Source organism: Anomaloglossus baeobatrachus, chromosome 2 (genome assembly GCF_048569485.1).
Source record: "Anomaloglossus baeobatrachus isolate aAnoBae1 chromosome 2, aAnoBae1.hap1, whole genome shotgun sequence".
NCBI classification, from domain to species: Eukaryota; Metazoa; Chordata; class Amphibia; order Anura; family Aromobatidae; genus Anomaloglossus; species Anomaloglossus baeobatrachus.
Window position 1 is genome coordinate 528,595,228 of NC_134354.1, and position 13,621 is coordinate 528,608,848.

Below are 13,621 nucleotides of genomic sequence, written 5' to 3' on the forward strand. Positions count from 1 at the left end.
TAGTTGTGGTTCAATAATGAAAGGTTCATATAGCTAAAAAAGTTAAAGAATACTGCAGGACACCTCATTATAGAAAGCAGACACCCCCAAAAGAGAAGAAAGAAAACAAAAGACCCTGCAATTATACTCACCAAACGCCGAACACACATATGCACACCAGATCTCAGACAGACAGACAGACAGACAGACAGACAGACACACACACACACACACACACACACAAACACACACACACAAACACACACACACACACACACACGGTGATACTGATTGCTTCCGGCAGGGGAACCCGAGACACATAGCAGTGGAGTGCGAGGACCTGCGGTTGAACTGCACTGTGTCCCAGGTTCCCATGCTGGTGGAAGCAACCGGTATTGTTGTATGCGGTGTGATTGTGTGCGATCTGATGTGTGTGTGTGTGTGTGTGTGTGTATTGAGTGTGTGCGATCTGATATGTGCGAGTTTTGGTGAGAAGCAGGGGAGGAACGCATGGAGCATTCCTGCTGGGAGCGCTCGCCGAAGATCGCAGGAAGACCTGGGAGCAACGCACATGTCCGGGGTCTGGTAAGTATGATTCTCCTGGGAAGGAGGGTCTGCTTTTTTGGTAGGTACACTTACCCCCAACCGTGTTTCCCCGGGGAATAAGCCCTAACGTTTTTTCCAGGGAAAAAAGAATTTATAAAACAGTGTGTTATTGTCAGCAAAATTTGGTACTGAGCTGGTCACTACACATGCTGTTCTGCCTGTATGCACATGTCGCACCTGCAACCAATCACTGGCTGCAGTAGTCATATATCATAAGACAAGAACACGATGTAAAGAGCTGGTCACTGCATGTGCTGTTCTGTCTGTACGCACATATGGCACCTGCAACCAATCATTGACTGCGGTGGTGGTCACTGGCCACTGATTGGGTGCAGCAGTAATATGTCCATACCAACCAGAAGAGGAGTCAGAGAAAAAAGCAGTGCTAGAGGATTAGCATGATTGTTTTGCAATGTATCTGTGCGTGCCAAACTGTCACTTTATCCACGCTGGCACACCTCTATGACTAAAAGCCACTGACTGCTGGGAGGAATAAAGTTAATCTTTCAGTAACTGCACTTTCAGTACTGCAGCAAGGCAGCATTGTACTCTGCTAACCTGCAGATTAACCCTATATCTGCAGGTAAATAGCATATGGGAACATGACTGGTTCCCCTATCTGCACCTATTTCTCTTTTAGTCCATGTGCACATGTTGAGTATTTGGCGAGTTTTTACCTCAGTATTTGCCAGGACCAGCAGTGGGTAAAAAAAATGCAGAAGTGGTGCACGTGGTTCTATTATACTTTTCCCTTGTAATTTATTTTATTCCTTCCATTTTTCTCTAATCTTTCAAGCATGAAATTTAATGGAGAGCATAAAACAATTGATTATATGTGAACATCCACTGACCATTTCAGAGATTTTAAAGAATACGTGAATAACAGAAGAATATAGTCCTGAGACTTCAGTCAATAGTTGGCACTAATTTACTGATCAGAAGGGACATTAGTAAGGAATTAATTACATTGAATGCCAATTTTTGACATACACGTGCTTCTTTTTTTTTTTTTTTTTTTTTTTTTTAACACAAAGTTCTAGCCCTCAGTATGAGTAACTCGCAGACAGTACAGATGACGGCGTTACTTATTGTATTTTATATACTTGGCATCTTGGGGAATCAACGCGACTAGGTTTTCAGCAAGTAAGCATTATATAAAAACAGTCAATTATGCACAAATAGATTTTTTTAAGAAATTTCCCTTGAACTGCTGAAGTGGAAATTGTGAAGCAAATTGATTTATTCACAATCTAGTGAAATAGAGGAGCAGCAGTGTTACAGCTCAATAAGAAAACTATTGGATTATTTTAGTTTGTAGCCAAATTCATTCAGGTCACTGATCAATAGTTAACGTGATTACTAGATTTTACATTTATAGACAAAATAAAACTTTTCTTTTTTTGCTGCAACTACATATTTTTCAGATTTTATTTGTCCAGTATATAAACAAAAAAAACCCCAAACATTCATATTAGTTAACCCCTTCCTGTCTGGGTGTTTTTCAGCTTATGAATTTTCAACTTTTCCTCCCCTTCTTGTAAGAACTAAACCTTTATTTTTTCTTTCCAAATAGGTGTCTGAAGGCTAATTTTCTGTGTGACGACTTGTAGTTTGAATGCTAAAGAGAATGGTGTCATACAAATGTACAGTAAGACCGGGGTGGGGGTGGTGGGGACAAATCCAAGTTCAGTGAAACTGCGCAAAAAACCCACTTCTACAACTGATTCTTGGGTTTTCTTTTTAGTGCTCAATATGCGGTAATAACGATTTGGTAACAGATACTCCAAGTCAGTACGATTATGATGGGACCAAAGTTGCATTTATTTATTTAACTAAAAGGGAGGGATAAATGTAGAAAAGTGTTAGAAAAAAATAAATAAATTGCTCATCCTGCCACAAGCTGACAATTATTACTACCATTTTGTGGTACATATGACGTTTTAATTGAATCTTATTTATGAGGTGTTGTCGTGACCAAAAATCTGCAATTGTAGTTTTTTTTTATTTTGTGATTAGGTTAATTAATTTGATACCTTGATAGATTGGACTTTTACTGTTGTGGAGATCCCAAAAATGTTTTATTTAAATCTCTATTTTAAGAGGAACCGGTCAAAACACAAACACACTATTTACCTGCAGATAATTAAAAGGACAGTGCTGGCTGGCTGGCTGCCTTAGGGGTACTTCACACACAGCGAGATCGCTACTGAGATCGCTGCTGAGTCACGTTTTTTGTGACCTCATTAGCGATCTCGCTGTGTGTGACACTGAGCAGCGATCTGGCCCCTGCTGTGAGATCGCTGCTCGTTACACACAGTGCTGGTTCGTTTTTTTATTGTTGCTCTCCCGCTGATAAGCACACATCGCTGTGTGTGACAGCGAGAGAGCAACAATCCTGAATGTGAAGGGAGCAGGAACCGGCGTCTGACAGCCTGCGGTAAGCTGTAACCAAGGTAAACATCGGGTAACCAAGGTGGTTACCCGATATTTACCTTCGTTACCAGCCTCCGCAGCTCTCACGCTGCCAGTGCCGGCTCCTGCTCCCTGCACACGCTAAGCTAAGCGGTGTGAGCTGGTAACTAAGGTAAACATCGGGTAACCATACCCGATGTTTACCTTATTTACCAGTGTCCACAGCTTCCAGACGCCGGCTCCGTGCAAGCGCAGCGTCGCTTGCACGTCGCTGCTGGCTGGGGGCTGGTCACTGGTCGCTGGTGAGATCTGCCTGTTTGACAGCTCACCAGCGACCATGTAGCGATGCAGCAGCGATCCTGACCAGGTCAGATCGCTGGTCGGATCGCTGCTGCATCGCTAAAGTGTGAAGGTACCCTTACTAAAAGTGGTGTTATCGGGAGATAATTAACTTATTCCCCCCAGAAACAACGTCCATGAAGAGGCTTCAGTCACCGCTCACTATACTGTGAACAGCGGTTATATGTCTCTGGCACTTTGATTGACAGCTTGCACTACACAGATGCACTGCACATTGGCTGTACAGTCATGGCCAAAAGTTTTGAGAATGCTACAAATATTAATTTTTGCAAAGTCTACTGCTTAAGTTTTTCTAATGGCAATTTGCATATACTCCAGAATGTCATAAAGAGTGATCAGCTTAACAGCAATTACCTGCAAAGTCAATATTGGGTAAGAAAATGAACTTTAACCCCCAAAACACATTTCAACATCATTGCATTCCTGCCTTAAAAGGAGCAGCTAACATGGTTTTAGTGATTGTTCCATTAACACAGGTGTGGGTGTTGATGAGGACAGGGCTGGTGATCAATCAGTCATGATTAAGTAAGAATGACACCACTGGACACTTTAAAAGGAGGCTGGTGCTTGGTATCATTGTTTCTCTTCAGTTAACCATGGTTATCTCTAAAGAAACACGTGCAGCCATCATTGCTCTGCACAAAAATGGCCTAACAGGGAAGAGTATCGCAGCTACAAAGATTGCACCTCAGTCAACAATCTATCACATCATCAAGAACTTCAAGGACAGAGCTTCCATTGTTGCCAAAAAGGCTCTAGGGCGCCCAAGAAGGACCAGCAAACGCCAGGTCCGTATCTTAAAACTGTTCCAGCTGCGGGATCGGACTACCAGCGGTGCCGAGCTAGCTCAGCAATGGCAGCAGGCTGGTGTGAGTGCTTCTGCACGCACTGTGAGGCGGACACTGCTTGAGCAAGGCCTGGTGTCAAGGAGGGCAGCAAAGAAGCCACTTCTCTCCAGAAAAAACATCAGGGACCGACTGATATTCTGCAAAAGGTACAGGGAGTGGACTGCTGAGGACTGGGGTAAAGTCATTTTCTCAGATGAATCCCCTTTTCGATTGTTTGGGACATCTGGAAACAGCTTATTAGGAGAAGAAGAGGTGAGCGCGACCACCAGTCTTGTCTCATGCCAACTGTTAAGCATCCTGAAACGATTCAGGTGTGGGGTTGCTTCTCAGCCAAGGGAATCGGCTCACTCACAGTCTTGCCTAAAAACACAGCCATGAATAAAGAATGGTACCAGAATGTCCTCCAAGAGCAACTTCTCCCAACTGTCCAAGAGCAGTTTGGCACCCAACAATGCCTTTTCCAGCATGATGGAGCACCTTGCCATAAAGCAAAGGTGATCATTAAATGGCTCATGGAACAAAAAAAAGATTTTGGGTCCATGGCCAGGAAACTACCCAGATCTTAATCCCATTGAGAACTTGTGGGCAATCATCAAGAGACGGGTGGACAAACAAAAACCAACAAATTCTGGCAAAATGCAAGCATTGCTTATGCAAGAATGGACAGCTATCAGTCAGGATTTGGTCCAGAAGTTGATTGAGAGCATGCCAGGGAGATTTGCAGAGGTCCTGAAGAAGAAGGGTCAACACTGCAAATATTGACTTGCTGCATTAACTCATTCTGTCAATATAACCTTTTGGTACTCATAATATGATTGCAATTATATTTCTGTATGTGATGTAAACATCAGACAAACACAATTAAAAACCAGAGGGCAACAGATCATGTGAAAATATAATTTTGGTGTCATTCTCAAAACTTTTGGCCATGACTGTATAGTGAGCAATATATATTTATTTTAGTACCCTTATAGGTCTAGAGCCTGCTATTATCTGATCGCGTGCATTATGTAGTATAATAATAACAGCATTGCAGTATATAGTAAAGATCATATATTGCTATGAATACCTGAACCGTGTACTGTAAGTGACGACAGACGCATTTAAAAGGAAGGCGTCAAAAAAATTTTTTTCTCAATAACTGAAACAAATATATTAATGTTTTAATGTTATGTTTAAATAAAATTACTTGTTTTTAAAAAAATAAAAGTTTGATATTTTCCACTCTTAAACACTAGGAGAGCAGCTGCTGAAATCCTACTGTAGAAGTACTGTAGAAATATCTCACATTACAGCTGCAGTAAAAAAGTGGGTAGAATCTGCTCTCCTGTGTGTGATGTCACAGCTCCCACTCCCAATCTGGGTGTTGCTGAAAGGATAAGAAAGAATGAAGTTTAGGATCACAGTGCGGAGCCATTTTGTTGGTGACTGCAAAGTGATCCTAATAGGTATAAAATGTCACTAAGGCCAGCTACATAGTGCGCCATGGTCTCCCTATGCCCCGCTCGCTGACAGTCTCTCTATGCCCCGTTATATCTCACGCCCCCATATACTGTGCTGCTGGCCGACACCAGTACTCACCCCATCCATCCCGGTGGGTGACAGGGGGAAAGATGGCGCCGATCTCCTCCCTCTCGTGATTTGGACAGCCCAGGGGGCGCATCGAGATGACAGCAGGGAGCTCTCCTGTATTAAGTATAGTGTCGCAGTCTGACTATCAGAGTGAATGCCCTGGGGGCTGCCATAAATGAGGTGAGTAACTGTCGATACTCACAGCAGATCCAATATGGCAGCCCCCAGTGCTTCAGTAAAACTAGAATTAAATAAAAACTAATTTTGTATTAAAAATACTTGATTTCATAATCACCATTATTAATACAAAAATAAAAAACAGCGACACTTTCCCTTTAAGGCAGTAACAGCAGCGCACACAGCTCAGCTTCATGACGGCATTCAGATGCAGATCATGACTGTTAGGTTGTGTGAACGAACCCAGCCTTTGTTTCCATTTGAGGAAAAGCTGTGTGATTATGCTAATCAGATTCTGATCAGAGTGGGTTCTGTTTTTCTCAGATGTGGTGAAGAAAAAAAAAAAATTCTGTCAGTCCAGGAAATTCGGATAGCAGTCGGGTGTTATTCAGTGTGATCCAATATTTTTCATGGATCCACAGACTTGAACCATCAGATTTTCAGAGGCAAATCGTGCATGCTGCATTTTATTTTTTGTTGATCATCCGCTTTGAGGAAAAAAAATTGGACAGGTGCACTGCCTCAATAAATAACATTCGTCCGAGTGTTTTCATTTTTTGACAGATTGCACTTGGACCGAAAATACGGATGTCTGCACGAGCCCTTAAGATTCAGCCATTATCTGCTTGCAATGATGAAAGCTCAGTTTCTGAGCTTACATCAAAGATTGGGTGCCAACATATGATGTACATTTATGCACTATGGCAAGAATAGGGTTAAAAAGCTGCCCTGTTGCAATGTAAAAATCAAGCAGATGATAGATTTTCTTCTATTCTGTTCACCCGTGTCTCAAAGAGGTTCTACCAAAATAAAAAAAAAAAACCATTTAAAAAGAAAATATCACTGTACATAAAATTTCTAAATATCTTCAATTAGCAAATCACATCCTTTTCTTGTTTTCTATTCCCTGAAATTCCCTTTAGTAGAGCCGAGACAGCATTCTTCACTAATAGGTATATTATTTTAATTTTTAATAGAATTATTTTCCTGCCCAGACTTAGACCTAGTAAGAAGTGTGACTTTGTTGTATATGGCAGGTAAATCCACAAATTTACCATTTGCCAAATTTAGCTTCCTGTAAAAGACCAAAACTACACAGAGCTGTCAAATTGCATTAAAGGTGTTGACCACTACTAGGACATCCCCTTCTGTTTCCACTTATTTCCCCAGATAAAATAAAAGACCCTGTACTCTCCTCCCATTCTGGCGCTGTTCCAGTGCTGTTGGTTACTGTGGTGTGATGTCACTGGAGCACCACGACCAATCACTGCTGGCTTCTCTCTCCCGCCATTGGACCAAATGAGCAATCAACAGGAAGTGAGTGGCAGCCGCAGTGTCACTTTCTGTTGATTAACTCATTTAATCCAAAGGTGTGGAGAGAGAAGCCAGCAGTGATTGGACGTGGGGCTCGCATGACATCATAATATCAGATGAGCAGCAAAACTGCAGTTACCGACAGTGCTGGAACACGGCCAGAATGGGCGGGTGAGTACAAGGTCTTTTATTTTAACTGGGGGAAACAAGTGGAATCAGAAAGGGTTGTCCCAGTAGTGGATAATCCCTTGAATCAAAATGTACACATCAACACAGAGTAATAGAAATAGATTTAAATTTTTTTTTACTTACAGCATTTTTGTAAAAGAAATATAAAACCATATTTGCAAGTCGAGAATAACACCATCGACCATGAACAAGCAGCAGTTTCTCTAAGTATCGGAACCTTGGAACCGCAAAGTCACTGGCCATCACAGCCTGTAAGGATTGAGAAGACAAGAAAAGGATGAAAAAGATAAGAAACTGATAAAGCAAAATCACAGCAGTAATTATGCTCATGGTTGTGTTGAAGTTGTACATGACAAAATACACACTGTGCTAGACTGAAGCAAACAAAGCAATTCTGCAACAATATTCTATACGTTTCACAGAAATGCACAGATGATCATTTTCCGCTGGGTAATTATTTGTCTGCTGTTATACACATTACAGCAATTTTCACAACTAAAATTCTGTTTGATTTGCTCGGTTTAGAATTTGCTCTGGTAAGTGTAATGGAGTGCAAACCAAAATCAATTTCCTTTATTGAGTATAATGAAGTGCATAGGGAGGTTAATTCAATTTGTTGCATATTCAATGACTTCAACCACGAAGGGTCAATCATGTTTTATCCACTTTAAATTATTTAGAAGAATGAACTCTTTCTCTTTTCCAGTCTATATATTAAAGGTTTACTGGTGGCATTGGGAACATTGATAGCTTTAAAAGTATGATGGAGTGTACATATCACAGCCATCTCGTATGGAAAGTAGGTGCAGGTAATTAAAGACAACAAAGAAGAAGAGTAACCATTGTTTGATTTCTTATTCGAGAAGAATGGACCATTTGTTCAATTCAACCAATGGTTTTTTTTTTGTTTTTTTTAACTAATGCACAACATACAGTATTTCAATGTTTCTAAATGATGACATTGACCATGATCACCAGAAATCATGTGGATTATTTTTAGAGCATTAGTAGTAAAATGAAACTTAAAGGGGGTAATAATAATAATAATAATAATTTTTCTTTACCTAATGCCAATTATATCCAGCAGCACTTTACAATTCAGAGGGGACATGTACAGACAAGATGAGACATTACAAAGTAACACATAGTTCAACAGATACCAAGAGGAGTGACCTGCTCTAGCTTATAATCTATGAATATTCCCATCTTCAAGATCCTATCCTATATGTAGTAGGTGTCATAATATTAATTAGCAAATACCTCCAATTAGAAATGTATATAGTTCTCCTGATTAGCTATGTCGCTTACCTTGTGTGCAAAGCATTACAGCTTTGGAATACATATTTACGACCATTCAGGAAGAGTAAGCTATTGGCTTGTGGTCATTACCATGGATACCTAAGCTGAAATGCCCTGCACATGAGGTAAGAGACATAGTTAATTATAATTATACTACATTTCTAATTGGAGGATTGCTATTATTATTATTTCGTGTTTTGATGAGTTTTTCTTTTTTTACAGAAAATGTAGATTTGGTGTAGTAATATAGTGTATAAATTTCAGAACCAAATCTGCATCTATTAGCAAAAAAACCTGCAGTTTTCTGGTAAAAGATGCAGGTCTGTGAATGCAGTTCCCCTGAGGTGAGGTCACCTGAGGTCAGTTTAACTGTGGTCACAGGTGGTGTACCCTGTTAAGCTCCAGCTGTGACCGCAGATAAACTAAGCGACATTACCGCTCACAGCTGCGCCATGATGCCACAGCGTGCGGAAATGTTCTGTGGTCGCGCGCTGTGACTTCAGTATGTAGCAGGTTGGCATTGTCGTGGGACCTTTTGTGGATTACGTCGGAGCTGGGTGCTTGTGGTTACTAAATTGGAGAAAGAAGGTTTTTTTGAAGTTTATTTCAAATAAAGGATTTTTTTGGTGTTTGTGTTTATTTCTTTTCTCTTACAGATTAGTAATAGGGTGGGGTCTCATAGACCCTCTCCTTTACTATTCTAGGGCTTAGTGGCAGCTATGAGCTGTCATTAACGCCTAATATTACCCAGATTGCCACCGCACCAGGGCAATCGGGAAGAGCTGGGTTAAGTGCCGGGATTGTCGCATCTAATGAATGCAACAATTATGAGCACATGCTGGCTGCTATTTTTAGGCTGGGGTGGACCAATAACCATGGATCTCCCCAACCTGAGAATACCAGCCCCCAGCTGTCTGCTTTATCATGGTTGGAGTAAAGTGTAAAATTCAAATAACTTTATTAGGACATACACAACAAAGAATGGTTACAAGTTAAAAAATGGTAAACTACCATGTCACTTAGGTTTTCCTCCTTGACAAAGCTAAAACCTTCCCTGCAAAAAGCGTGTCGGATGGAGACCCTGGGCGTTCTGTAGGGACTCACTCTGACCTGGGACTGTGCTTGGGCTACTGGCACTTGGAGCACACTTTGGAACTCTTATACTGCACTAGCACTTTAGGTAAGAAAGCGAGATATGTTGTGTGCTTCCTAACAGGTTGTTTTTCATTATTTACCTATACATATTTTCCTTTTGCTACGGTGCCATTTTACATTGTCACCATGGTCTCTCCTCATTACTGGCTGGAGAGCCCATGATGGATTTATGTACTGTACCCCCAACCACAGCCCCCGTCTTTTAGATTTTACTACTCACATCCAGTCCTATATTTATCTTTTGTTTGCCAGTTACCACCTGTATACAATTTAGTAACTACATCTCTATTTAGATCTGTGGGCTGTCATTAATTCACCATATTTGGACTGTTGTCCTTTCTTCCCTACTGACATGGTAGTTTACCATTTTTTAACTTGTAACCCTTCTTTGTTGTGTATATCCTAATAAAGCTTTTTGAATTTTGCACTTTACTCTTGTCCTCCAGTATATTATTACTACTATGAGTAGTGCTGGCACCTCCTCTGCCTTACTTCGGCCGACTTGGTGTCCATATTCTTTATCATGGTTGGGTATCAAAATTGGGACGGACGGACCGCATACTAATAATAATAATAATACTACTAATAATAATAATAAAAAGCCGCTTTGGGTAGCTCTTATTTTGATACACAGCCAAGATAAGCACACGGCTGGGTGCTCTAGGAGTATGCTTTATCTTTGCTGGGTAACATAATATGGGGGGACCCTGTGCCAGATTTTTTAAATTTATTTTTACACTACGATAGAGATGCAGGCAGCGTGATTCCAAGCAGTCAGATACACGGTCACAAAGGTTGAGGGCGTGGTCTGACTGCAACCAATTAGAGACGCCGGGACTGCCGGTGTAAGCAGTGCATCTGTATGAGGGATAATGAGCGGCCCCTAAAGTAAGTGTTACAGCTGCGCGGGAGACTTGGTAAGTATAACACTCCTGTTCTAATCCCCCTAGCCCATTGTACCACGATTTTAAAGCACAATGTTCGGTCCCCATAAACTTATATGGGGATCGATGTCCGGGCACATATTTGGGATTAATTCCGATGCTGAACCAGTTTTTTTTTTTTAATTTTAAATCTGCTTGGACCTGTCGATCCTGAATATCTGCGGGTTTGCCCATCTTTAACTGTAAAGCTATGTGTGCACGTGTGCGTATTACATGCAGTTACTCTGCGATCTGCAGCGCAGCGTAACTGCATGTGTCCTGCGTCCCCTGCACAGTCTATGGAGATTGTGCAGGAGCCGTGCGCACGTGGCATATTAGAACGCAGCACTTCGGCTGCTGCCCGAATCGCTGCGTTCTAAGAAGTGACATGTCACTTCTTCCGTGCGCTTTACATGCTGTCTATAGGGAGAGGCAGCATGCAGAGCGCACGTTCTCTGCCGGCACCATGCGCTTCAGAACGGAGCTTTTCAGCTGCGCCCTGAAGCGCACCTTTTAGGTGTGGTGCAGTGCGCACATACCCTTACACACTCAGCCTTCAGTGGTTTGTTCAGCAGTTTAGATGGCTATCACTATATTTACATATAGAGATAACAGGGCATTTGAACAAGCAAGCAAGGCAGGGAAAACTAAGAGGTGTGATTAGGAGAACTGCACTGTGGATGCCACAGGCTGTTGATTTTGCAAGAATATAACAGCAGTTTGTCAAGACCTGAGAGGGAAGGGGAGGAAGGCGATAACTTTTAGGAGAAAGGTAGAACATCTAGCATACCGTTCTTCTACAATTTATTCTTTATTCAATCTTTAAAATCCCATGTAAAAATTTCATATTACGGGCACTCTCATGGTGGGATATTTTGGATCATGTACCATTTTGTGTGGGTTAATGTTTAGGCGTGGTTCACTGTCCATTATTTGTATTGCTGGTACATTGTATTATCTGTAGATAATTACCCCCTATAGTGTTCCTGTCCCTTAAGGTACCGTCACACATAATGAGATCGCTAGCGAGATCGCAGCTGAGTCACGGTTTCTGTGACGCAGTAGCGATCCCGTTAGCGATCTCGTTATGTGTGACACCTACCAGCGATCAGGCCCCTGCTGTGAAATCGCTAGTCGTTGCAGAATGGTCCAGGCCATTTTCTTCAAAGGCGATGTCCTGCTGGGCAGGACACATCGCTGTGTTTGACACTGTGTGACAGGGTCACAGTGACTGCTGAGATCGTTATACAGGTTGCTACTGCAACCTGTATTGTTCCTGCATCGCTGGTAAGATCTGACTGTGTGACATCTCACCTGCGACCTCCCAGCGACTTACCTGCGATCCCTATCAGGTCGCATCGTTTTCGGGATCGCTGGTAAGTCGTTGTGTGTGACTGGGCCTTAATTCTAGGGGAGGGGGCCTGGGATCCACCTACTGTAAACTCTCTGCTTACCTGGGGGATCTGTCAGTCTGTTTGAGAACTTCAAGAGAGAAGGAAGAAGATTGAACCTCTGGGGGAAAAGCTGTGGCTCCCCACAGGGGCCTGGACATTTATCGCTTATTGGATTCTATTCATATTTCTGTACTAATTTTACCCTCTGTGTGCTGGATTATCTTGTGGACCATTTGATTTGCTTGGAATAAATGTTTATTAGATTGTAGAGCCACCTCTCGCTCTGTTGATTGTGTGATATGGGAGTAGGACCCCGTCACAGGCACCAGTCCCACTTATGCAATTCGGACATAATCCTTACTCACAGGCATCATGCGTATGTAATGAAATTTTTACATGGCACTTTAAAAGATTGAATAAAGAAATTTTAGAGGAAAGGTATGCTGGATTTTCTACCTCTTCCCTTGCATTGTGATTGGGGATGCCAGCCACGTTAGTCCTTGCATCTTTCACATAAGTGGTGAGCCTGCAAAAACTCTTTTTTAGATAACTTTTAAAATGACAGTGGACAGAAAAAGCAAGCCAATACGCAAACTTGCTTAGTTTCATGCTGTCTAATCAAAGCAATTTAATAACTTGAGCAGAACCTTTTAAGCAAAAATATACAAGAGAACTTGCCTGCATTCCCTCCTGACCAGATATCCCAACACCAACATCTGCTACCTGGATCATGCTGACATCATTGGTTCCATCACCTATGAAAAACATAAAATAGTAATGATTAAATTAGTCAAGCAGTAGGTGACAATTACTAGAAATTAATATGTAAAACATAATGTTGGAACATCAAGATATTTGAGCTATATCTGGTCATCCTACTAAAAATATCTCAAGTTATATTAATAAAATTATGTTGACCATCAATATGACAGATAGTCGTTGAAATTTCACATAAGAAAGATTTTTTTCTAGCCACACATGCCAACAATTCAAATAATTCCACCATCCATGCCGAAAACAACTGGAACAGGAAAGTAGAAAGGGTAGCATTCCAGCATATGTACAGCAATAGGGACCATTTTGCTATCATATTTTGAGGCCTTAAAGGGAACGTGTTACCAGAAACTGATCTTTTCCTTAAAGCATTTTTCTTTTATGAAAAATGTTTTTCTTAGATCATATTATGGAAAATATATAAGAACATGGCAAATATTTTTTTTTTAGGAAAAAAAAAAAAAAGATAATAATTGGATTTTCACTTGACACTAAGCCTTATACTAAACTCCAACTTACATAGCGGTGTTGTCCTTGTAAGGCCTTGTGCGCACTAGGCGTTTTTAGCGGCGTTTTTTACCGCGTTTTTGTGCTGAAAACGCAGTGACATTGCTTCCCC

General features: G+C 41.4%; 1 protein-coding gene across 1 annotated transcript in view; it reads right to left on the reverse strand.

The window, feature by feature from the left end:
• Window positions 1-13,621, reverse strand: part of ATP10A (ATPase phospholipid transporting 10A (putative)) — a 292,107-nt gene that overhangs the window by 10,848 nt on the left and 267,638 nt on the right. The window contains exons 15-16 of the mRNA XM_075336608.1: window positions 12,907-12,983; window positions 7,581-7,706 (exon numbers count right to left, since the gene is read on the reverse strand). Coding sequence (XP_075192723.1) covers window positions 7,581-7,706; window positions 12,907-12,983 — 203 coding nt within the window. The remainder of the gene's footprint in view (window positions 1-7,580; window positions 7,707-12,906; window positions 12,984-13,621) is intronic.